The sequence below is a fragment of the Telmatherina bonti genome, assembly GCF_933228915.1.
Source record: "Telmatherina bonti genome assembly, chromosome: 14".
In the NCBI taxonomy this organism is placed as follows: Eukaryota; Metazoa; Chordata; class Actinopteri; order Atheriniformes; family Telmatherinidae; genus Telmatherina; species Telmatherina bonti.
In genome coordinates this window covers 9111761-9136277 of record NC_136612.1, presented here as the reverse complement: position 1 = coordinate 9136277, position 24517 = coordinate 9111761, and the positions used below count along the sequence as shown (strand labels likewise).

General features: G+C 44.9%; 1 protein-coding gene across 1 annotated transcript in view; it reads left to right on the top strand.

The window, feature by feature from the left end:
* Positions 1-4449: 4449 nt before the first annotated feature.
* Positions 4450-24517, top strand: part of LOC306765197 (retinoic acid receptor alpha-A-like) — a 35057-nt gene continuing 14989 nt past the window's right edge. Inside the window, exon 1 of the mRNA XM_079252593.1 lies at positions 4450-4797. Within this exon, the coding sequence (XP_079108719.1) occupies positions 4599-4797 (199 nt within the window). The 5' untranslated portion in view covers positions 4450-4598. The remainder of the gene's footprint in view (positions 4798-24517) is intronic.

Sequence of the window (24517 nt, the reverse complement as noted above, 5' to 3'; positions counted from 1 at the left end):
TTATCCTCTATAATGAAATAAATCAGGGGTTCCCAGGTCCAGGTCCTTAACTTTGTAAAGCCCAATGTAAGAAAAACTGTGCAGAAAAGTCTTTTTTTTTTTTCTTTTTTTTTCTTTTTTTTATTCTGAAGTCTTTTTTTTTTTTTTATAATTATATTGTTATTTATTTTTGGGGGGCATTTTTACCATGTGAAGGGTCAAATTATTGAAGTGTAGTCTTCTGCTTGCTGGTGTCTACCAGAGGACAGGAGAGCAGTATCACACAAGAGGGTTTGGAGTAAAGTTTCTACCATAAAGTGATGCACAGTGTTTCTTTAACTGTATGGACACGTTTCGCTTTATAGGTTTAAGAACTATTCTGCAACTTTCAATGCATCTCTTTTCCAAGACACCTGAATCTGAAAGTCTTATATGAAGGCCTCTGCAGAGCGGAATGATATGCAGATGTGGGAGTTCAGCCAGTGGTTTTAGGTATGTTGGAAAAGAGGGTGAAATTGGAGGACTGTAGATCTTGAGCACATGGGCATCCCCTCCACTACATTATGATCCGTAGTTTAAAAGCATTGAATGAAGAACTGATTGATTAACCATGTTAAAACTTACACAGCAAGCAGAAACACGGCTTCAACTATCCCTCCTTTACTGTAAATATCATTCATTAGAAAGATTCACTCTGAATCCAAACAGCATAGGATGCAGAAAATTATTCCTAGTCCAATTCTTCTCCGATTAATTCCGGATGGTTCTCTGTAAACCGCCTGCCATGTCTGCCTATTCCAGTTGTTTGCAGAAAATGTGTGTTTTTCATGTACAGGTTTACTCGTCTTTGTCTGTGTGAACAGCTTCTGCCTTTCACATTTAACCCAACAACCTTCATCCTCATCCTAACCATCCTCCTCCTCCAGCTCTACGTTGCCACGCCCCGCACCCATCTCCATTTTCACCTCGGTGGCTTTCATAGATTTACTGTTCTGCATCGATTAACTGGCAGCAATAAATGTGATGTGTTTCCCTTTTCTTCGTTCATATTCTAACTGGCAGTTAATCAATGTTAGGAGGCCTCAGAGCAAGGACATACACACACTTAAGGAAAAAGGCTCTGAGTAGATGCATGAATGCATTAATTGGTGCTAATGTGCCTCTACGCCTGCTAGTGCAAAAATCCATGGAAACAAGTACAATATATCGAAGCACTTTATATTGAATGGTCTTTAAAGTGAAATGAAGCAACTCTGAATTACATTAGACAGACACCTCTGCGCATGAAAAATAAATACATGAATAATAAATGCAAGATTAGATTTATATAGCACCTTTTAGAGTGATTCCAATATTCATTCATGGCACATTCACACGCTGGTGGTGCTAAGCTACATGTGTAGCCATAGCTGTCCTGAGGCTATGCCAACGGCCTCCCTGACCACCATCCATACACCAGCAATGGAGGGAAGGAGGCTGCCCAGGATGAAGTGGAAACTGAATAGCAAACTAGGTCTGACTGGATTGATCCAAATGTCAGTAGCATCGATACCAAGGCTAGCATTGGTACTGTTCAATTCAAGAATGATGAGATCAATATTTTCATTGCAGAGAGCTAAATGAGAGTAAAAAGCCAAATAATGTGTGGGAGAGCTGACCCGTAGTAGCTTTTGTTTAGCTAATTTGCAATGTCCTAAAAGGGAAAAACAGCCATCATATTAATTTTGTAGCATTTTTCTTATTTCACATTACTTACAAAAAAGATCTCAGATTCGCTATTCAGTTTGTTAACAAGATGAGAAAAACCTTTCTAATGAGTTTTATTCCTGATTAAAAGCAAAACCATTCAATTTTGTGAGATTTTAATCAGAAAGCATCAGTACCCTTTCCTATCGCATTATATCGGCATTGGATGTTGGCCCTGGATTTATGTGTTATCAGATTGATGCTGAAATTTGTGGTATCACCCAGCCCTGTTGCCAACCATCCAGTTGTTGGTCAACTTGACCTCCTGCTGCTCAAAATTTACTAAATAATTTTAGTTAACCCTTTAACGTTCACACTAACAAAAGGGCCAGAAAAAATGTTTCTGTGTTTTTCCGATTGTTTTAAACAAGAATAAATGTTTTTTAGCAAATGTTTGAGATGTCAAAAAGAAGAAGTTAATAATTATGTAACAAGACTCAAATGGTTGAAATTTGAAACAGTTAAGGAGCATTCATATTGCGATAGTCCACTAGACTCAGTCTAATTGGGGACTCAGTGCAACACGTAAAGTGCAAAAAAGCTCATACAAGCGGTTGTCTTTCTCTCTGGTTTCTTTAGTTTCAAACGGGAAACACTTGAAAATCTCTCTTTTTATTTTATTTGTGACTGAAACCACAGAAACAAAGTTAAGCATTTGTGCATAGAAAGATTGTGTATCGAGACAAACATTGCACTCTAACGCGTAACCAATGTTAATCCTGTTCTGTCCTTTTCCTTACCGGTAAACATCTTCGCAGACGATGTTGTTTCTTTAGAGATAAAGTCAGATGCTGTTTGTCTTCAGACGGAAATTTTGTCTTGTTTTCCGCCATTTCGCTTAAATAATATACGGCTGGTGAACACAGAACAGGAGATCAACCAAGCGGCAACCTCTTGTGTTAAAAAGTGAAGCCGATGCGGAAGTGCCAAAAATAGCAGTTCCCCCCTTCATCCACTAGGGGCTCCAAAACAGAACGAATGCCCATGGACTCTCATGTTAAAAAGACCAACTTCACAGCAGAAATAAACATGTTTACAGGCTGGTTCAAAAATCCATTTTCGGTTTAATAGGTCAGGTTTACCTTCATGACAACTGGGGGGGGGAGTGATTTTTTTTCTAATTCCTCCATTTTAAAAGAATTTAATCTCGGAATTCTGCATTTTTAGGGGCGTGTCCTTTTGATTGACAGGTACCCGATCTCCCACTTCAAGTAAGAAGAACGCAGAACAACCACGGTTTTTAGCCACTTAAAAATGTGAATTAGCTTTCGCCCGCTTACCTCTGTGGTCTCATTTGTTCTTTCTTTTCTTTTTTTTTAATTACTACTTGAAGTCTCTCTTGTACATTTATCATAATTTCCAATGAGTACTTTTACAAATTCAAGCATTTCAGCTAACACGAGTGGGTTAGCTCGTGTTAGCTCCAGGTTAGCTCTTAGCTGCAGGCAGCTCGGATTTTGCTTGATGTCAATCATCCACCCCCATGCTCACAGCCCCCCTCTTAGCTCTATGCCTTTGACCATTTTTTTATTTTCCTGGTCCATTTGTCAGCTCTTCAGAAACCTTCGGGTGACGCCATGGAGGCTCCGTCCATCTTTTTATATAAAGTCTATGAGATCAACACAGAAAGATGGTGTGTGACATCATGTTTTTTTTCCTTCAGTCCAAAAAATGATCAATTTCTGCTTATTGCCCCTTTAAAGGGATTTGCATGAAACGCATGCGTGAATAAACTCACCTTGTCTGACCAAAGCAGCAGTTTGGACTTGCAGATAGTTTTAATAATAACAATAATAACAACAACAATAATAATAATAATAATAATGATAATAATAATAATAAAAACATGTCACGTGTCACGACCTGGTAAGATAAAGAGATTTTCAATTATGACCAAAAAAAAAAAAAAAAAAAATTAAGTTGAAAGATGACGCACAAGATCACGTGACTTTATAGCACATCAGAGGGGGTGCATGTGTTGAGGCACGGGGTAATTTTGGTGGCACGCGCAGGGCAGGGCAGGTAGGTGGAGCTCGTGTGCAGCTGGTGTTGCTTATCAACCAGTCAGAGAGAGAGAGAGAGAGAGACGGGCCACCGGGTACAGAGCGGAGGTTACCACAGGACAACCCTGCTCCAGCCGGTGCTGGACCTCAGCAAGCGGCGCAGATCAACCCGACCTCCCCGGACATCTTCCTCCGACCCGCCGCCACTTCCAGCCCCGGATATTCTGTGGACTTGGACATGTTGCGGCGGGTGAAAGTCACATGACAGCGCCGAGCCGGCGTTGACATGCCAGGACCGGGTTGTTCTCCGTTCCTGCTCGGTGCAGCGGAGCCGTAAACCGGAGCGGACCCTTCCCAAGCCGCAGCGCATCCGCAGACAGAGGACAATCCGCACCGGCAGCGACATGAAGGAGCTGTCAGCGCTGGAACAGGGATTAGCTGGATATCTGACATAATGCCTCCAATTTTCTAACCGCGACGTTTAAGCTACTAATCGGGGTTAAGCTTTCCTTTACGCGCTGAGGTCGGCGACACACTGGATATGTGATGGTGTTGCGTTTTCCTCCTTTTTCTCTGCTTTTTAAATATCTTTAAAGAGTGCAGATCCGACCCGGGACTGAGGCTGCAGCAAGCGGACAGTTTGCAGTTTGTGTCCGCTGTGAGGAAAAGGACGGTAAAGTTTGGACGGAGAACTGCTTGAGAGGTCACCGGGACCCGTCGCCTCCTCTCTCCTCCTCCTCCTCCTCCTCCTCCTCTCAGTCCGTGAACTCTTCCCTCCCTCCCTCTCTTTCTCTCCTCGCGCTCCCGTCCGCTTTGATCTTTTTCCGCTCTCTGTTTGGTACAAAGACATCAAACGCAGCTGCCGCCTGGATGTATGAAAGCGTGGATGTTGTGGGTTCGAGCCCCAGCCCCAGCAGCCCCAACCCGGGCTCCTTTCTCAGCATGGACTACTACCACCGACCTCCCGGATTAGGGCCGGAGAAGGGGCTTCTGGCCGGAGTGGGGGGATTTCAGCGTCCGTTCGGGGGGTCCCTGGTGAGCGGCAGGCACTGGAGTGGATCCAGCCACTGTGAGTCCCGTCAGAAAAAGGCTGTGTCGTGTTGAAGTTGCTCAGAAAGCCCCGCAGGGCGCCGCAGCCTTGCTAATTTCATTGGAAAGACGATAAAGTGCTCTGAACATCCGCCTAATGCTTTGATATCTCTATCAGCTCGCGGGGAAGTGAACGCATCATTAACAAGTGTCAGCTGTGGCAAATGTTGTCTCTCTCTTCTGGCCTCAGATGTAAACAACTGTTTCCATCATGGCAGATGAAAAGCAGCTCTTAATGCGCTTCCTAGGAGTATTTGCTGTTAGTTTTCCTGTGTTTGGGGTGAATAGTGTGAAGCATTTTGTGCCAGATGTTGTTTTCCAGTGTTTCCCTGCAGGTTGGCATAGATGCACTCGTAATCTGTTTATTTATTTATATTTCTATCTTGATATTTTTGCAGCTTACTATATGTTGCATGAGATGCACCCCATGCTTTCCCAGATGCAGAATATGATAAATACTGCTGTTTGCCATCTTGTTGGGCAGAGGACAACGTTGTACAGAAAATTAAAGTCAGGTTTTATGATTCTAAACTTAAAATTGACGACTCAAATGATCTGTTGGTCATAAATTTAGTTTAAATCTGAGGGTTATTCTGGTCAGCCTGAAACTGGCCATTAAAACCTTTTAATTCCCAACTTCTATAAGATTTGACATGATTTAAATGCAAATTACAGGATTTAAATGGATGTTTTTAAGGGAAATTCCTGACATGTTTATGAGGTTGCTGCATTTTTCAGTAAGTTCAAGGTGTTTTCAGAATAATTTAATCCATTCTTCTAGGTAATGATTCCCGTCTGATCCGTCTCTAACAGGATTTTCTGTTTTTCTCTCTTTTACTGGGTTGTAAACAGATTATTTAGGGATTGTAAAGGAACAAAAATACTTGAACAGTACTTTCTCACCGTTCCATGAAATGAAGAAGGCAACGATAATGATTGGCTTTAGAAAGTGATGAGCTTTATCAATGGTAAGGATAGCTGTTATTGATTCCATACAGTTGATTAAGGTTTGTATCCTGTTGCAAATTTATTCTAAATGTTTGTATTTGGAATTGAGTTGAACAGGAATTTAGATTGACACACGTGCAACAAAAGCTAAGAATATAGAAAATAATTGGCACATGGATGTTGACATTTTACATAATTACATCATTCTTTGTCATCCATTTAAGCTTCTTGAGAAATTTCTGCAGAGCGTCATCAGGCAGTTTTCGGGCTGCTGCTCCATGATGAGAATAAATCTTGTGGGAATGAGCAGCGTCTGCATGAACATAGTGGTGGCTTTGCAATTGCAAATTGTGCCAAAAACTCAGTTTTATACCTTTTTCTACCAAAGTGCTTGTCAGGTTTGATAGCAACAGCTTTTCTTCTTATTATTTTTTTCTTTTTTTTTTTTTCTTTTGAAGAACTAAATAGTTAAATTTTCCACCATGGAGCCACATGCATGCAGGACCACAGTGCAGGGAGACCAGTACTAGTTTTAGTATCTTAACAGATCACAGTAATTGTCTTTTTTTTTTTTACCTGTAAAGTTACATTAATAACTCTGCCAAAGTCATGCTGGCATTTATTTGTTTGGGGGGGGGGATCCATGCAGGTTGAGATCACGTTCATGCTGCACTTTGGTCAAACCAGCCAAACCATTAAAACGATTCTCACCATAGGTGGCGCTGTACTAATATCTAGAGAGGACAAGACCCATGTGAGGAAGAAAACTGTTTCCTCCTGTTAAACATGGAGACCAAACTATGGCTGTTTTGGGTTTTTATTGTGTCTTATGCAAGTATCCTGCAGAAATACACTGCAACAATGGACGCCGTATGAACACCAGACGGGGCAGAGGACCCTTAACGCCATCGCTATGGATTTACCCACAATGCAATGCTACGCCACATGCAGGAAGGGACTTTTTTTTTTTTTTTGTAGTCGGCTTCTAACATTTGGTACACTTGAAATGGACTGAAACCTGCACATGTAGAAGGACAGAGTCCGCTTCTTTGATCCGAGTCAGGATTCGTTTGGCACGTTGACCTTTCCCCAGTACCGCCCTGAACCTCCCAGTACCGCCCTGAACCTCTCAGTACCGCCGTGAACCTCCCAGTACCGCCCTGAACCCCCCAGTACCGCCGTGAACCTCCCAGTACCGCCCTGAACCCCCCAGTACCGCCGTGAACCTCCCAGTACCGCCCTGAACCCCCCAGTACCGCCCTGAACCTCCCAGTACCGCCCTGAACCCCCCAGTACCGCCCTGAACCTCCCAGTACCGCCCCCTGAACCTCCCAGTACCGCCCTGAACCTCCCAGTACCGCCCTGAACCCCCCAGTACCGCCCTGAACCTCCCAGTACCGCCCTGAACCTCCCAGTACCGCCCTGAACCTTCCAGTACCGCCCTGAACCTCTCAGTACCGCCCTGAACCTCCCAGTACCGCCCTGAACCTCCCAGTACCGCCCTGAACCCCCCAGTACCGCCCTGAACCTCTCAGTACCGCCCTGAACCTCCCAGTACCGCCGTGAACCTCCCAGTACCGCCCTGAACCCCCCAGTACCGCCCTGAACCCCCCAGTACCGCCCTGAACCTCCCAGTACCGCCCCCTGAACCTCCCAGTACCGCCCTGAACCTCCCAGTACCGCCCTGAACCCCCCAGTACCGCCCTGAACCTCCCAGTACCGCCCTGAACCTCCCAGTACCGCCCTGAACCTTCCAGTACCGCCCTGAACCTCTCAGTACCGCCCTGAACCTCCCAGTACCGCCCTGAACCTCCCAGTACCGCCCTGAACCCCCCAGTACCGCCCTGAACCTCTCAGTACCGCCCTGAACCTTCCAGTACCGCCCTGAACCTCCCAGTACCGCCCTGAACCCCCCAGTACCGCCCTGAACCTCCCAGTACCGCCCTGAACCCCCCAGTACCGCCCTGAACCTCTCAGTACCGCCCTGAACCTCCCAGTACCGCCCTGAACCTTCCAGTACCGCCCTGAACCTCTCAGTACCGCCCTGAACCTCCCAGTACCGCCCTGAACCCCCCAGTACCGCCCTGAACCTCCCAGTACCGCCCTGAACCTTCCAGTACCGCCCTGAACCTTCCAGTACCGCCCTGAACCCCCCAGTACCGCCCTGAACCTCCCAGTACCGCCCTGAACCTCCCAGTACTGCCCTGAACCTCCCAGTACCGCCCTGAACCTCCCAGTACCGCCCTGAACCTCTCAGTACCGCCCTGAACCTCCCAGTACCGCCCTGAACCTCCCAGTACCGCCCTGAACCTCTCAGTACCGCCCTGAACCCCCCAGTACCGCCCTGAACCTCTCAGTACCGCCCTGAACCTCCCAGTACCGCCCTGAACCTCCCAGTACCGCCCTGAACCGCTCAGTACCGCCCTGAACCCCCCAGTACCGCCCTGAACCTCCCAGTACCGCCCTGAACCTCCCAGTACCGCCCTGAACCTCCCAGTACTGCCCTGAACCTCCCAGTACCGCCCTGAACCTCCCAGTACCGCCCTGAACCTCTCAGTACCGCCCTGAACCTCTCAGTACCGCCCTGAACCTTCCAGTACCGCCCTGAACCTCCCAGTACCGCCCTGAACCTCTCAGTACCGCCCTGAACCTTCCAGTACCGCCCTGAACCCCCCAGTACCGCCCTGAACCTCTCAGTACCGCCCTGAACCTTCCAGTACCGCCCTGAACCTTCCAGTACCGCCCTGAACCTCTCAGTACCGCCCTGAACCTCTCAGTACCGCCCTGAACCTTCCAGTACCGCCCTGAACCTTCCAGTACCGCCCTGAACCTCTCAGTACCGCCCTGAACCTCTCAGTACCGCCCTGAACCTCTCAGTACCGCCCTGAACCTTCCAGTACCGCCCTGAACCTTCCAGTACCGCCCTGAACCTCTCAGTACCGCCCTGAACCTCCCAGTACCGCCCTGAACCCCCCAGTACCGCCCTGAACCTCTCAGTACCGCCCTGAACCTCCCAGTACCGCCCTGAACCTCTCAGTACCGCCCTGAACCTCCCAGTACCGCCCTGAACCTCCCAGTACCGCCCTGAACCTCCCAGTACCGCCCTGAACCTCCCAGTACCGCCCTGAACCCCCCAGTACCGCCCTGAACCTCTCAGTACCGCCCTGAACCTTCCAGTACCGCCCTGAACCTTCCAGTACCGCCCTGAACCCCCTAGTACCGCCCTGAACCCCCTAGTACCGCCCTGAACCTCCCAGTACCGCCCCCTGAACCTCCCAGTACCGCCCTGAACCTCCCAGTACCGCCCTGAACCTCCCAGTACCGCCCTGAACCTTCCAGTACCGCCCTGAACCCCCCAGTACCGCCCTGAACCTCCCAGTACCGCCCTGAACCTCCCAGTACCACCCTGAACCTTCCAGTACCGCCCTGAACCCCCCAGTACCGCCCTGAACCCCCCAGTACCGCCCTGAACCTTCCACTACCGCCCTGAACCCCCCAGTACCGCCCTGAACCTCCCAGTACCGCCCTGAACCTCCCAGTACCGCCCTGAACCTTCCAGTACCGCCCTGAACCCCCCAGTACCGCCCTGAACCTCTCAGTACCGCCCTGAACCTTCCAGTACCGCCCTGAACCTCCCAGTACCGCCCTGAACCTCCCAGTACCGCCCTGAACCTTCCAGTACCGCCCTGAACCTTCCAGTACCGCCCTGAACCTCTCAGTACCGCCCTGAACCTCCCAGTACCGCCCTGAACCTCCCAGTACCGCCCTGAACCTCTCAGTACCGCCCTGTACCTCTCAGTACCGCCCTGAACCTCCCAGTACCGCCCTGAACCCCCCAGTACCGCCCTGAACCCCCCAGTACCGCCCTGAACCTCCCAGTACCGCCCTGAACCTCCCAGTACCGCCCTGAACCTCCCAGTACCGCCCTGAACCTCTCAGTACCGCCCTGAACCTCCCAGTACCGCCCTGAACCTCCCAGTACCGCCCTGAACCTCTCAGTACCGCCCTGAACCTCCCAGTACCGCCCTGAACCTCCCAGTACCGCCCTGAACCTCTCAGTACCGCCCTGAACCTCTCAGTACCGCCCTGAACCTCTCAGTACCGCCCTGAACCTCCCAGTACCGCCCTGAACCTCTCAGTACCGCCCTGAACCTCCCAGTACCGCCCTGAACCTCTCAGTACCGCCCTGAAACGCTTTGCTTAGCAGGCAGGGGCTTTAGTTAAGGGCTCGCTCTTGTTCTGCACCATACTGGAAAAAACTGAGCTTGCAGTTTTTTTCTAACCCTGCAATATCCACTACCAGTCAAAAGTTTGGACACAGTTTCCCGTTGGATACAATGTGAAAGTGTGTCCAAACATTTGACTGCTAATGGATGTTGTGACTGATACAGGAATTTTCAACAGATGGTTGGTGTCCTGCCATCGTGATGACAACGAACCTGCACTGATCTCACCTGTTTGTGAATGTTTGGTAAGATTTCCATCTGTGTATCAGAGTTATTCTTCTTACATTTTATCGCTTGCTTTTATTGGCATCATCTTCGTTCTAATGTTTCCTTCCATCATGTGAAAATGTGAAACGTGTTTGTTTATTGCCATTGGTAATACACTTGTGTGTCAGGTGTCCTTGAAATGAATGAGAACATGTTGCATTCATGTGCCTCCTGCATTGCAGGACATGCAGCGTAACTAATGCACACAATATATTCTCCAGCTCTAACTGGCGTCGGGTCCCGTTTTTCCTGGTTTTTTACATTTTTTTTATCAAAATTCATTGTTTTTTGTTGTTTTTTTCCCCGGAATACCTTGTTTGGCTCTGGAACCTGGTGTTTCCAGGGTGATGTGTACAATTCAGTTCAGTGGCGTATTTTCACATCGTGTTGGAGTGCGGGTCAACCAGACAAAGAGAGCGATAGCGTAGGGTGGTGATTAGCAGTGGAGGGGACCTTGTGGTATTCATTTTATAACTGATGTTAACAGTGGTAGAAGTTGCTCCCACAACCATCTGCAGCGAAAGCTCCTGTTAAGTCCAGTCGTAAGTTGTCAACCATAGAGTTTCCAGCCTCAGAAGCTCTCAGATCATTTCATTACAGGGATGATAGTACCTGTTCATCTAGATTTATGCGTTAGAAACACATTTTCCAGTTGACATTAAAGGGTACCTATTACGGTATTTGGAGTTTTCTGAGCTTTCTACAGTGTTACAGTGTTGAATCCTCATCAGACATGTGAACGGCACTGTTTTTTATCACCTAAACGCATGTTTGAGTTTGAGTTCCAGCACTCTCTCCGTTCGGTTTCCATGGTGACGAAAAACGTGTCGTTCTAGAGAGTTTTTTCTACTTGGAAATCCTTGTGACGTCCCGGGGGATAAGGTTCGGTGATTGGTTACCTTCTACTGGTTAACAAGGGCATGTACAAATACATCAGGCGGGTGGAAAACGTGGGCTAAAGTTATTTCCAACGAGTTTACCAAAGAGAGACGTCCTGCTGCATTCGTTGCTGTGGGTTGCTGTTTTCCACTTCGTTTTCAGGCTCTGATTCAGGTTCCAACATGTAGGGCTGGATGCTATGTGTTGACATTGTTTTTTGTTTTTTTTTATTGAGTTCATATGAGCCTAATCCTTCTGTTTATGAGATGTTACAATGACGGTGAAAGCAGGTGCGGTGCGCGCTCCCGATGTAGTGCAGTGGCGGGAGGCGGGGCTTAATGCGGAAGAGTCTCAATCCACTCGTTTTGCCCGCAGGCTGATCTGACAGCCTACGGAGAGGGTCGGTCTGAAGTAAATAAAGCCATTTGTGACAATAACTCCATCAATCCCAGCCCTTCTGGTCTCAGAAATAAAAATAAATTAGCCTGAAATGCACATAATAGTTCCACTTTAAGAAGACTGAATGGGAAACTCTACATCTAACGCTTATGATCACGTTTCAGTTTAGTCTTATTTGTATTTCAGTACCTGAGTTTACTTAAATACAGCATCATCTTGCAAGATGATCCTCCATGTCTGTAATTTGTGATCTTTGATTTATTTGTTTCATTATACTGCGATGGACTGGCGAGCTGTCCAGGATGTACACTGCCTTTTGCCCAAAGACTGCTGGGATAGGCTCCAGCTTCCCCGCGACCCTTCACTGGACTAAGCGGTTAGGATAATGAATGAATGAATGAATGAATGTTTCATTATATCTTTTTGTGAAAATGTAGAAGTTTAGCCCACTTTGAACCAGTTTGTTGTATGGTAAGACCTCTGGATCTATCATGACATCAGTAATGGTCACAATGCCAGAAACTGTAAGCTTGAAGGGATTTGTAGGCTTTTAGTACCATGGACAAACTTTTGGTAAAGATGTCAGCGCACGCAACTCCAGGGAAACCGTCTCAGCCTTTCGACCGTGTAAAGTCGTCGTACACATCTCTGCCACGTCCTGAGATTGTATCACATCTTTCCTTGGACGAAACATCCAAACTCCATCCAATCCAAGGTCATGTTAAGGTCATGAACGCTGCTGGGATAACCTTTCAGCTTTCCTTTGTGTGACCCACAAAACGGTGGACAGTGTTACGGCTGCCTGCCAATCCACCTAATCCCTGTGTGCCATCACCACCTGAGGATTGGCTCCACTCATCACACTCTTCTTCCCTGCCTGCTGATTGGACAATTGCCTGACCTATCCACCACGCTGCAGCTACACTGCATTAAAATGCAACAATCTCCTGCATTAGTTGTGTCTACATCACAGATGTTCTTCTGGATCTTCTTCAGAACATCCTCCAGCTGCAGCTCAAACATTCGGGCTAAAGGCCTGTTTCTCGCCCTCATAGCTCCACGGTTGTTGGGTCAGTTCAGTTCAGAGTTCCTCTCCGCGTTCTGACGCCAGTTGGTAGCTTAATGCAGTGTTTTAAAGCTGTTTGCAACCGTCTGAGAACACTGGAAGAAGCAGAGGAAATAAACCATTTTCTGCTTCAAACGACTGCTAGCTAAGCCCCTTAAAAACGGAGCAAATACCCGCTAGCCGACACAGGAGACACACCGTCTGTCTTCTGGGTCGAGCTGCTTTCCTTTTCTGACAACGTTCTTCTGTGTTTCACTAAAAACAGAAGCGTCTTAATCCTGTCGTGTTCACAAGGAAAGAAACAATGGAAAATGTTTCTTTGTGTTTTTTAATTGATGCTAGAAAGTTTAACAGATAGTTGAGTTAAAGGTTAATAATCTGGTAAATCTAGTTAAACGTTTGACACCTGAAGCAGTTATGTGGGAATAAACACTTTTGTTTGGTTTTCCGTCCCAAGCCAAGCGTTGGAGACGATGAGCAGGTTTACTTCCACGTATTTTTATTACTATTCATTATGGTCAGTAAAGGAGCTGGCTGGCAGTTAAAGGGTTAAAGCAGCTTTAGCTGAAGCTCATGCAGCACTCGCAGGATGACACCAAGAGACCAGACAGACATTTTTCACCAAAACTGTGGAGGACTGGACTAAGCATGCGAAAGGTAATGTGGACTGGTTGCCATGTCAACACAGAGCGGTGCTTCTCGACATTCGCCGCTCCACGCCAGCATCACATGCTGCAGCGACTGAGCTCACATCCAGACCGTAACCTCTGGGTGAAGACGCGCTAATGTCACTGTGACATGGCTCTTACACAACCGGGCTGAAGTCACAGAGAGGCAGAGTGCAAAGTGGACTCTGGTCAGCTGGGGGGAAATGCAGATAGGGAGGGGGGCGGCGTGGGGGGAGGAGCCAGAGCGCTCTTAAATTCAAGCTGTAAAGACGTGGAGGCGTGCTCTGTGTGTGTGTGTGTGTGTGTGTGTGTGTGTGTGTGTGTTTAGTGTGCATTTTTGCACAAGTTGAATAAAGAGTGTCAAAGCAGTACAAAGGTCACAGGTCATATACAGAGACAGAGTACACAAGCACTGCAATGTGCACGTGTGTGTGTGTGTGTGTGTGTGTTTGGGCATAAGCCAGAGCAATGACTCACTGACAATTGGGAAGTGACCTACATCTCTGACTCTCTTTATTCCTCCCTCCATCTGCCTTTTTCTTTCCTGTGTCAGCTGCCCAGTCATCACTTCTCCAAACTGAATAACCTCTCTCTGTTTGGTGGACACACACACACACACACACACACACACACACAATGACAAACACTCACACATCCACTTGCACTCACAGTTTGTCTGGGAATGTGAGAGTATACTGACTGAGTTTGACCTGAGTGTGAGTGTGTGAAAAGAGGAGGAGGAGGGTTGCACGTCAGTGTGTTTGTATTTCTGGATAAGTGTGTGTGTGTGTGTGTGTGTGTGTGTGTGTGTGTGTGATTGCAAAAGAAAGGAAAAAACAGCCTTAATGTAGAGCTGCTTATTAGGTATTTATCTATGAGTTGATTTTAAAACTCTACAGGTGTGTTTGGGTTTGTCTGAGTGATTTAACCAGTAAGAGTCGGACGTTCAGCAGCTGCAGCAGACGAAACATACCGCAGCAGAATAATGAGAAGATTTCCAGGCTGTGACGCCATCTGCACACGTTTCATCTGCTCGAGGTGTGTTGTTGCAGTTAGGGCTGGGCGATATGACGATATGCATCGTTTGGACGATAGAAAATGTCCATCGTTCATGCGAGGCTCTATCGTTAACGCCACGATAAGCTGCTTTACTGCAGGATTTTACGTCAAGATGCGCTTTACGGCACGCTGCAATACATAAACATGGAGGAAGACGGTAGCAGACGTGTTTCAGAGCAGGATAATTCACTAAAAGATGAGCAGCCAACCCAAACCAATGAGTTTGTTCCTAAAGAGAAAAATTTCTATCTGGATGCGGTTTGGATGTAAAAAGAGCGACGTGGAACCGACAACAGACTAGACAGTCCCAACAACGGACTCCGACACCACTAACTCATTCTATCACCTGCGCAGAAATCAGGATAAAGAATACAGAATAAAGTCAACGAGCAAAAGTCACAAAAACAGCGTTAAATGGAGGCGAAACCTCATAATAAAGTCCAAACGCTGCAGCAGGTATTTACCTGTGGAACGTCATACGGCCATAGTTCCCCCAGATGGAAGGAGATCGCTGCTGCTGTTGCCTAGCAACATCTGACACATAACTGATGACTGACACAACGATACAGAGTTTTATATGGTTATGTATCGTTATGGGGAAATAAAATGAGCGATATGGGGACATGAGACTTTGGTCATATCGCCCAGCCCTAGTTGGAGTGATGCCCAGCAGCGATTGGACCAGGATCCTAAAACAAGTGTTGTTGTGAGCTCATGTCATCGGAGCATGGGTGGAGCGCTAGTGCAGCATTGGTTTATTCTCCTAATTAATGGATTACATGGAATGTGCGAGTGGACGTCAGAGATGTCATAATGTCGTGATAAATGCCGTTGGAGTTGTGTTTTCATTAAACAAAGATATGCCTATTTCTTTTACCGGGAATTTTGATTCCAGAAGCCAGAAATGTTGGAATTTTGTTCATTTTGCCTTTCGTTCCTCTCAGGGATGCTTGCTGCTGGTCCGTACTGGTGATCCAGATTGCCTCTTTACATCCCATTGGCTCCAGTTACATGATGGTTTTTATTCTGTATTAATTGTCGGTGTAATTATTCTGTAGTTTTCTCTGTTTAGTTCTTTTTTGTCTCTTTTCCTGTTTTGCCTGCCGTTCATTAAGTACACAACTAGTTCATCCATTCCACCTGTGTCTTGTTCTGTTTCCCAGTATTTATAGCCCCTGGTTTCTGTTCTAACTTACCGGTTTATTGTGTTTGCTCCATGTGTTGGTTTATCCTTAGTCACTTGTGTTTGAGTTTAGTCGTCTGTCTTAGCTAGCCAATAAAACAAGATTCCCGAAACCTACTTTACATTCTGCCTCCATGTTTGCTTTTGGGTCCACACCTCCACCCCATCAGGATGATTCAGAGTGAATTATTCTAGTCTTCTCCTTTGACATTACATGGAAATAGTAACTCCAAATTGAGGTTTTCATGGAAAACGTGTTTATTCGTCTTTATGTAATTCTGCTTTAGATCTGGGGGTTGGAAAGGGTTCTGATTCGACGGGACGTTCTTGCAGAAAAAACAAACTTGCCATCCGGCTTTTCGTCTTCTCAGATATAACATGGAAAACCACGTAATAAAAACCATTATCCCTTTGGTTTTGATGATAATTTTGAAGCAGCAGCTTGACGCGAACATACTGCTTCACTTGTTTCATCAGCTGAAAGGGAAAAGGAAGATAAAGTACCGGAGACGGGAGGCAGAAGACCGCGAAGGATATGTGCGTTATCGGGCGGGGACAAGGTAACGAGTATCCGCAGATCAATCGGAATTAACTTTAACATGATACAGGAATTAAATCAGTTCAGATTTAGAATTGGAATAAACCAGCCACTTATTCATTTTAATTCTGAATTGTCATTTTCGTTCCGAATTTGGAATTTAAATGGCCTTTTTTTTTTATCTGTTTAAAGGTGGAGTGTGTAAGATTTTCAATATTTTCAAAATAAATTAACTAAAAAAATAACTACAATCATAATTAGATTTTTTTTTAAACAAGTAGGTTCCAGTCTGTCCATATTTGATGTGTTATTAAATTACAAGTTTAATTAATGACAAAGACCCTTCTTGAATGTTTGCCTACCAGTAAAAAAAAGTGCTTTTTGTCATTTGTCATTACTTGTAAAACCATGAAGAGCAAATCTGTGGTTTTATGGAAAAACATGGAGAGAAATGGCTTCAAACGTTTTGCTGAGATGAAAAAAAGCCACATCACGTCAGTTTTTAGGGATCACTTGGTTGAAGGTTTGAAAATCACCTTTTTAGTTGGTTACGGTCCTTCTTTGGTAATTTCCATGATTCTGTAGCTACATTAAAGCTAATTTGGCAATAAAGGTTTTCACTGTTTTCTTGTTGACTTGTTAAGATTGCAGTTGCTAAGCAACAACAGATCAGTTAAGCTAATTTTAACATCAGCTAATGTTTTAGTGTCAGGATGTCCTAACAGCGTTAATGATAACGACAACACTGTCTGCATTTACGACCAATAATCCGCTTGGTTCAGTGTGATTGTCCACTGGTTTGTGACACAAACCAGTTGCGTTAAACGTGTTCCCGTCCTATCGTAAGTTGTACTCTGCTTCCTGCTTTTGGCTCGCTTGAAACCAGCAGAGTTTGCTTTGATGTGCAACACAGTTTGGTTGCACATTCACCTCCACAAATGAACCAGACTTTCCGAGCAGCTAAGCTCGGATTAGATTCTGGCATTTTTACAGGACAATTCCACACAAAACCAAAGAATGAAAACCCTCTCAGTGCGGATGCGACGCATAAACAGAACTGGAAACTTGCATGCCAGACCTGCAGCGGGTGGTTTGGAGACTAACCCTCTGCTAGTGTGTAGCTGGATAGGTTTGTTTTCGCTGATGGCTTTAAGAGACCAAACAACTTAAAACGGTCCAACAGCACAAACAGAAGACGGAGGTCCACGGCCTCAAATCGCCATTTCAAGATGGCGTAAAAGACGTAACTGTTGTCCAAAGGTTCAGGCTCGCGATTTCACAGGATTCACCCTGGAAAATTCCCTCTGTAGTTTCATCCATCTGAAACTCTGTTCCTGTGTAAACGAGAAGCCGAAACTGTGCTTTTACCCTCTGAGCATTGTCATGTAAACAGATGCAGACCAGCTGTTCTTTGGCTTTGAGGCTGATGGACACAACTTTAGGCCTGAGATGTACCTGCAATGCGTCAACGTACGTAACATGGCTGCCATGCATTCGTTTGGCTTGGAGGCCGCTCCCGTTGATGTGTCGTAATGTGTTGCGTGCACCAGTTGCAATATGGGTTGACCACTAGAGGCACTCATGAAGCGTGAACAGGAGAGGTAAAGACGGCGGCAGGTAGTTGTGAAGAACAACTCGTTGACAACCACTGGTTTCTTTAAGATCTTTTCTCCTCGTTGCACGGAGACGAACACTCAGTCCTGAATACCTGGTGGTGAAACAGCAGATAGTTCCAGATACGTGGTGGGTATTTCTCACATGCAGCCATGCCGTCACATAGATCTGTAGATGAAGATGTCTAATGGGAGAACTTGTGTCTAACCTTTGAAGTTGCTCTGATGGCGTTTAGCTTATTTGGACGTTAAATATTTTTGTTTGACGACGACTTCCATTGCTGGGGGTTCTCAAGTCTGCCAACGTCTCCTGATTTAAATCCAAGTGGTTGGATGGCTGGAAACACAGCAGAGAGATGTGAGTGTTGAGCTCGGGTCAGAACTTTGGCTTGGTTTCCTGTAGCTGCAGGTCAGAACCAGAACATTCAGCTGCTCTCACATGAAAAAAACAGTCTTATATCTTTGATTTGCTGGTTTGTTCTCTTCATCACGCCCCTCCTCTTCCTCCCTGCTGCTTGAACTTTGTGTTTACCAGCAGAAACAACAAATATTCTGGTACACTTTAGGATTTTAGGAGCTGTGACGGAGAGAAACGCTGGAAGCAGCCAACCAATCAGAAAGTTTGAGGGTTTCTGGGGGTGAAAACAGTATTTCTACATTTCTTTCTTCACTGCTTACTTGCTGTGGAGAAGAACGTTCTTTGTTGAACTTTGCTTGGCGTGTTGTTGGTTTTCTGACATCAGTGTGTTTACGCACCCACACACTGATATCAGCCATCACTCCTCCAGAGCTGCTACTAATCCCATTAACCACATAATCAGGAAGTCGGTCTCGTTAATTAAACATAACAGTCACTGTCTGAAGTTACGTCTTCCCTTCATCACATTTTCACTCATAAAAATGTTTCTTGTGTCTATTCTAAAGTTTATCGTAGAGCAGTGTGGTGTATTGGCGAGCATGTGCGTGCAGTAGTCACATGGCGTGTTCTGCAGCGTCGGAGGCAAATGAACCCGATCTTCTCATTGAGTTGGAGGATACCTAATAAAAAAGTTTGTTTGTTGCCAATGGCAATTTTTTTATAATGCATTGTGATAAAAAATCTAAATGGCAGTTTTTTCAACGTCATGCAGCTCCAGTTTACTGGTTTCTCTATGTTTTACATGACAACAAGTCATTTTAACCATTTTACCATTCCCTGCTTATTTGACCTCTGATACAGTTAATACCTTTAATAATATGAGTTTATCGCTGCTAACAGGGTTTGTGTGAACACTTATGGAATCATAGTAAAGTGGGATTTGTTAAGATGTGTGAACGTTAGTATTTGTGTTACTGGTGAAGAGTAAATGATGACACATAGTGGAAATGGGAAAAAATATTATGTTCCAAAAGGCTTTATTTAAATAATCTGAACAGAATTAGGTTAAATAAAAACAGTTCAGGTCTCCAAAGTGGCCATTTTGGTGAAGGTTGCCAGTTTGGCATCATCCCCAACTTCAGTTTTTTAAAGATTAATAGTTTTTTTCAACCATTTGTTTTGTTTCTACATAAACTCAAGATGAAACTTCATGTTTAGTTTTCTTTATGTGGATGAATAATGTTGCCTAAAAATAGCACATGTATCACATGGAAATATTTTTAACATCATGAAACTTACTGGAACGACATGTTTATGGTTATTCAGCGCTTAAAAAGTGGTCCAGAAGCCGGGTGTGAACAACTATGCACACAATATAAGTATTCATTTTCTGAAAGACGACATTAGTTTCTTGCATGGCTCTGGAAGATTTTTTATTCTCTCTCCTGCTATGAAGAGTTTATTTATTTTTATGCATGTCTCTCTGGTTCTCAGTCAGGCGAGGTCTGCGGTAGAATCATCGTCCTGTTTCAGGACCAGTTTCAGGACCAGTTTCAGCTGGGTTCTGCCTGTCAGACAGATGGACTTCAGAATAGTTTGTTGGTTCATGGTCCATCCAGTTCCTGCAAAGTGACATGGTCCTGTGGCTGCAGAACAAGCCCACATCATCAACTCTCCACCACCATGCTGGACAGTTACAACGAGGAGTTTTAGGTTTTGTCAATGTGCTCTTCATTCCTAACAAACATCTCCTCTGTGGTCTGGTCTGTCCAGAGGACATCTTCCAGAAGGTTTCTGGTTGTTCAGATGCAGCTTTGCCAACCTGAGCCTCATTTTCCTCTCTGTAGAGTGACTCACATCAGTCTGGAAATGACTATTTTAGACTGAGCAGCTTCTCTTGGCCGCATTTGGTCCACTGGAATCTTTGTCCACATTTGCTACGTTTACATGGGAGTTTTAATTACTGTTTAATTCTGAATAAAAGTTCATTTCGCTTTAAATGGATGAAAAACGACCATGTAAACACTTAACTCCTTATGCTAATTTCTATTCGGAATTAAACTTAATTCCGATGTAAGTGTCTGGTTTATTCACGTTTTAATCCTGAACTATTCAATTCCTCTGTCATGTAAACCTTCATTTCTCTCTAAGTTAACTCGTTACCTTGTCCTGTCCCGATGACGCGCGTTGTTTTGCCTCCCGTGTTCGGTGGTCGTTCTTTCTCCTTCTCAGTTGCTGCAGAAAGTGAAGTAGTATGCTGGTGTTGAGCTGCTACTTCATATTTATAATAAAAATAGCGGCAAAACTGGTTCTTATTATGTAGTTTTTATAAGTTATGACTGAAAAGACGAGAAGCAGGGAGACAACTTTGTTTATTTCTGGTATACGTCATACGTCACGTGCACCCTCTGTCCAATCAGAACCCTTCCCAACCCGCCGCTCTGAAGAGGAATTAAGTAAGGACGTGTTTTTATGGAAACCTTCATTCAGAATTATTATTTTCATGTAAACTCGTAGGAGATTATGTTAATTCTGAATTACATAATTACAAATGATTTAATTCCGAATTAAAAAACATCATGTAACCTTTGTCAGTGTGAATGCTCATCCACACTCTGGTTCGCACCAGAGAAATGAAAAGTTTTTGTTTCATTGATCAGGTAATGATTAATAACCTGTCAGTGAAGGGAAAGATTAAAAAGCAGTGATGGAGCATTTTAACAATAAATTCCCTAAATCAAACCATGATTTTAGCAGCTGAAGCTTTAATAAAAAAGGATTTGGAGCCTGTGCTGGGATCAGAGGGCAGCTGGTCATGATGACTCCTCTTTAGCTGTAGCTTAGCGGTCTTCAATCAGCCGCTGCGTCCTCTGCCTGTTATCACTGCCACAATCTGTGTCCTCATGCTAAGCTTTGACAAGGAGAGGAAAGGTCAGCTTTACTGTCATTATACAATACAGAAATGCTTTTGTTGCTGTGTTCTGTGTGGAATAATGAAGCTTAACAACCAGTGGAAACAAGCAGTGGGAAAGTCTCTGATTGCAAACAAACACAAATATTCAACATAAGCTAAAAATAAAGTGTGATGGCCGACCATAACATTTTATAAATGGAGTAAAAAGGACGGATTAATTTGAGCCGTAGGGTTTACGCAGGTCAACGCAAGGTTAAAACCTTTAAAGTCTGGTCATTTTTGCTCCTGGGCATGGCAGCCTGTCTGTGCTCTCAGGTCAGTAAGTTCAGCTGTAACAGTGGCATAAATGTTAGTCTGGGTCAGAGTAAGCCGTTTACCAAATCTGATGCAAAGTACTATCAAATGGTTGCCGTGGGCGCCCTGGCTGGAGGCCAGTCAACCGGCCCTGAATGGTGAACATGCGGGTCGGCCTCTCGTCACCGTCCCGGATCATTCACCAGACACAGGTAGCGGGATGCAGGTGGACATTCTTTAACATCTTACCTGACATTTCTGACTGTTTCACATCTTTTCTGTCGCTGCTTATATCAGATTAAACAATCAGAATGACTGTTTTACACTGACACATACCAGAAACAATCCACACACATCACACAGCTGTAATCGTGTTTATAAAGCCATACGTATCATATGTGATACTTACAGCCTCCGAGACATTTTACATCACTTTATGGATGAAATTTAGCCCAAAATCCTGGTCGGATTCTGGTCTTCTGGACACTTATAGATACCAGCAAGCAGAAGATTACACTGGAATTATTCTGACATATCACATAGTAGTAAATGCTAAATATCCTCCTAAAATGTTGATCTTTTTTGTTACATTTTGTTAATGGGCCGAATAAAGACCTCATAAGTTAAAGTAATGGACTTTTCTAACCATTTTGTCATGGGTCGGACTTTAAAGGGTTAATGAACTCATGTTGGGTTTGGATTGAAAAAGATTAACAAATATTTTGGTCACAAATGATCTGTTTTATTATTTAAAATACCTAAAAAACACACACACACAAGGTTATATATATTTAATATTAAGGCTGCAAGGATTTGTCGATTAAGTCGACAATGTCGACAATAAAAATACATCGACATGAAATTTCCTTGTTAACGCGGCGCGTTATAAACATGTAAACATAATAAACAATCATATGATGCAAATGAAGAGGGTGGGGTAAAACATACTGGAGCCTGTAAAAAGAGCTGCGTTAATTGGAAGCACAGATGGTGGGGGTGACAGAAATATTTGTGACTAATCGAAAATATTATTTACAGATTCGCCAACTTTTAAAATAATCGTTAGTTGCAACCTATTTAATATTATCACATATAAATTAATTGTTTTTATGTAATATTTAAAAATGTTTGTATCTGAGCTCGAAGAAAAGAAAGAGCAGTTCTCTGCAAACCTGTAAGTCAGTGGTTCGATTCCAGTCTTCCCGACTATGTGCCAAAATGTTTTCAAGCAAGACGCTGAACCCCATGCTGCCTCCCAATGCGCCTATCGGAGTGTGAACCTTTCTCTGATTGGATTAGCATGCAAAAAGAACCATCTTTGTACTGCGACGAAGGTCGCATTAAAATGAAAATGTGAATGACAGTGGACCGTTGGGTTTTAGTAAAACATTGGATTTGAGCATAAAGACAGTGAGTTTCCTCCCTGCTTCGCTAGTAAGTCCTAACAGTAGTGGGTTTTTTAACGCGGAAAACAGTTTTATAATCTTTTTAAACTGTTTTAAACTAGTAAATCTGCTCCCAGCATGGCTTCAGGTTTCTGGGCAGGGTCCCTTTCGATTGATAAGCAAACATCGTGAACAAACATCCTTTAAAGATGCATTACCCTACTTTCTGACCTTAAAACTTTATGTTACGGACTTGTTCAATGACTCAGTGACATCTATCGTGCATTTTTAGAGACGCTGCTGCCCACCAACGTCCCGAGGCTGAGAAACCGACGCTATACAACATTTACATCCAGGACGCGATGTGATGTTGCAGAGTTTTGCTAGAAAACACACTGGCTGTTTTGAACACACAACAAAGAAAGAACTCTTGAAATGTTTATAAAAATCCGTCCGTAACCTTTTGAGTTATCTTGAGTACAAAGATGCTGGGAAAAACATAACCAACTCAGCGGAGGTAACAACCGGGTTCATTGCACATAAAAGCGGACATCACCCCCCACAGTGACCCCTCCCCGCTGCAGACCTGCGTCTCCTGGAGGATGTATGGACCAAGCGGCAACCTCCGGCGGTCAAAAGTGAAGCTTAAAACTGAAGTGCATAAAACTGCAGTTCCCCCCTCATCCACTAGGGGCTACAAAACAGAGCGAATCCACATAGATCCCGTGTTAAAAAGACCAACTTCCCAGCAGAATTAAACATGTTTACAGCCTGGTACAAAAATGCATTTTAGGTTTAATAGGTCAGGTTTACCTTCATGAACACTGTGGGGGGGAGTGAAATTTTTTTCTAACTCGCCCGTTTAAAAGTAATTTAAGCTCGAAGTTTGGCATATTTAGGGGCGTGTCCTTTTGATTGACAGGTACCAATCTCCGGCTTCAAGTCAGAAGAACGTAGAACAACCGCGGTTTTTAGCCGGTTAACGTGACTTAGCTTTAGCCCACTTACCTCCGTTAGCTGGTTAGCTCCCGTTATCGCTGGGTTAGCTTGGTTAGCTCTTAGCTACAGGCAGCTCGGAGTTCACTCGATGTCAATCATCCACCATGACGCTCACAGCCCCCCTCTCAGCTCCACCTCTTTGCCCATATTTGTATTTTCCGGGCAAGACGACGCGCATGACACTGCCAAGATGGTGACGGTAGGAACCGCCCATCGAGCTTCAATTCAGCTCTTCAGAAACCTACGGGTGACGTCACGGAGGCTTCATCCATCTCTATATACAGTCTATGGTATGGACCTGACGAAAAAGAAGTTTTTTCTGGTTCTTGCAGCCTTGAGAACAAGAACTCACTTCCTGCTTCTCGTGGAGGATGGAACAAGCTTAACTCGCAACAGATTTTTCTTCTTCACGTGGGTCTTGTCCCACGTGGAAAATGCAAGATACTAATGCAAGATACCGCATTAGTATCTAATGCAAGATACTAATGCAGCGCCACCTCTGGTGGGAATGGGGATATATTATTCTAATGGTTTGGCTGGTTTTACCATAATGCATTGTGAATGTGATGTCGGTCCATGTAGATCAGGGGTCGGCAACCCGCGGCTCTAGAGCCGCATGCAGCTCTTTAGCGCTGCCCTAGTGGCTTCCTGGAGCTTTTTCAAAAATGTTTTTAAAAAATGGAAAAAGATGGGGAGGGATATATATTTTTGTTTTGATCTGGTTCTGTAGGAGGACAAACATGACACAAACATTCTTAACGTTTTCCAGCGCTGTAAAAATGTGTAGAATAAAATATTAAATTTAACATTTCTGTCAAGGAAGATCTGCGTCATAGCCTGCGACACGCGTAGCCTATCAGCAGGGCGGGATGCCAGGCAGGTGTTTGTTGTAAACAATCCGGGG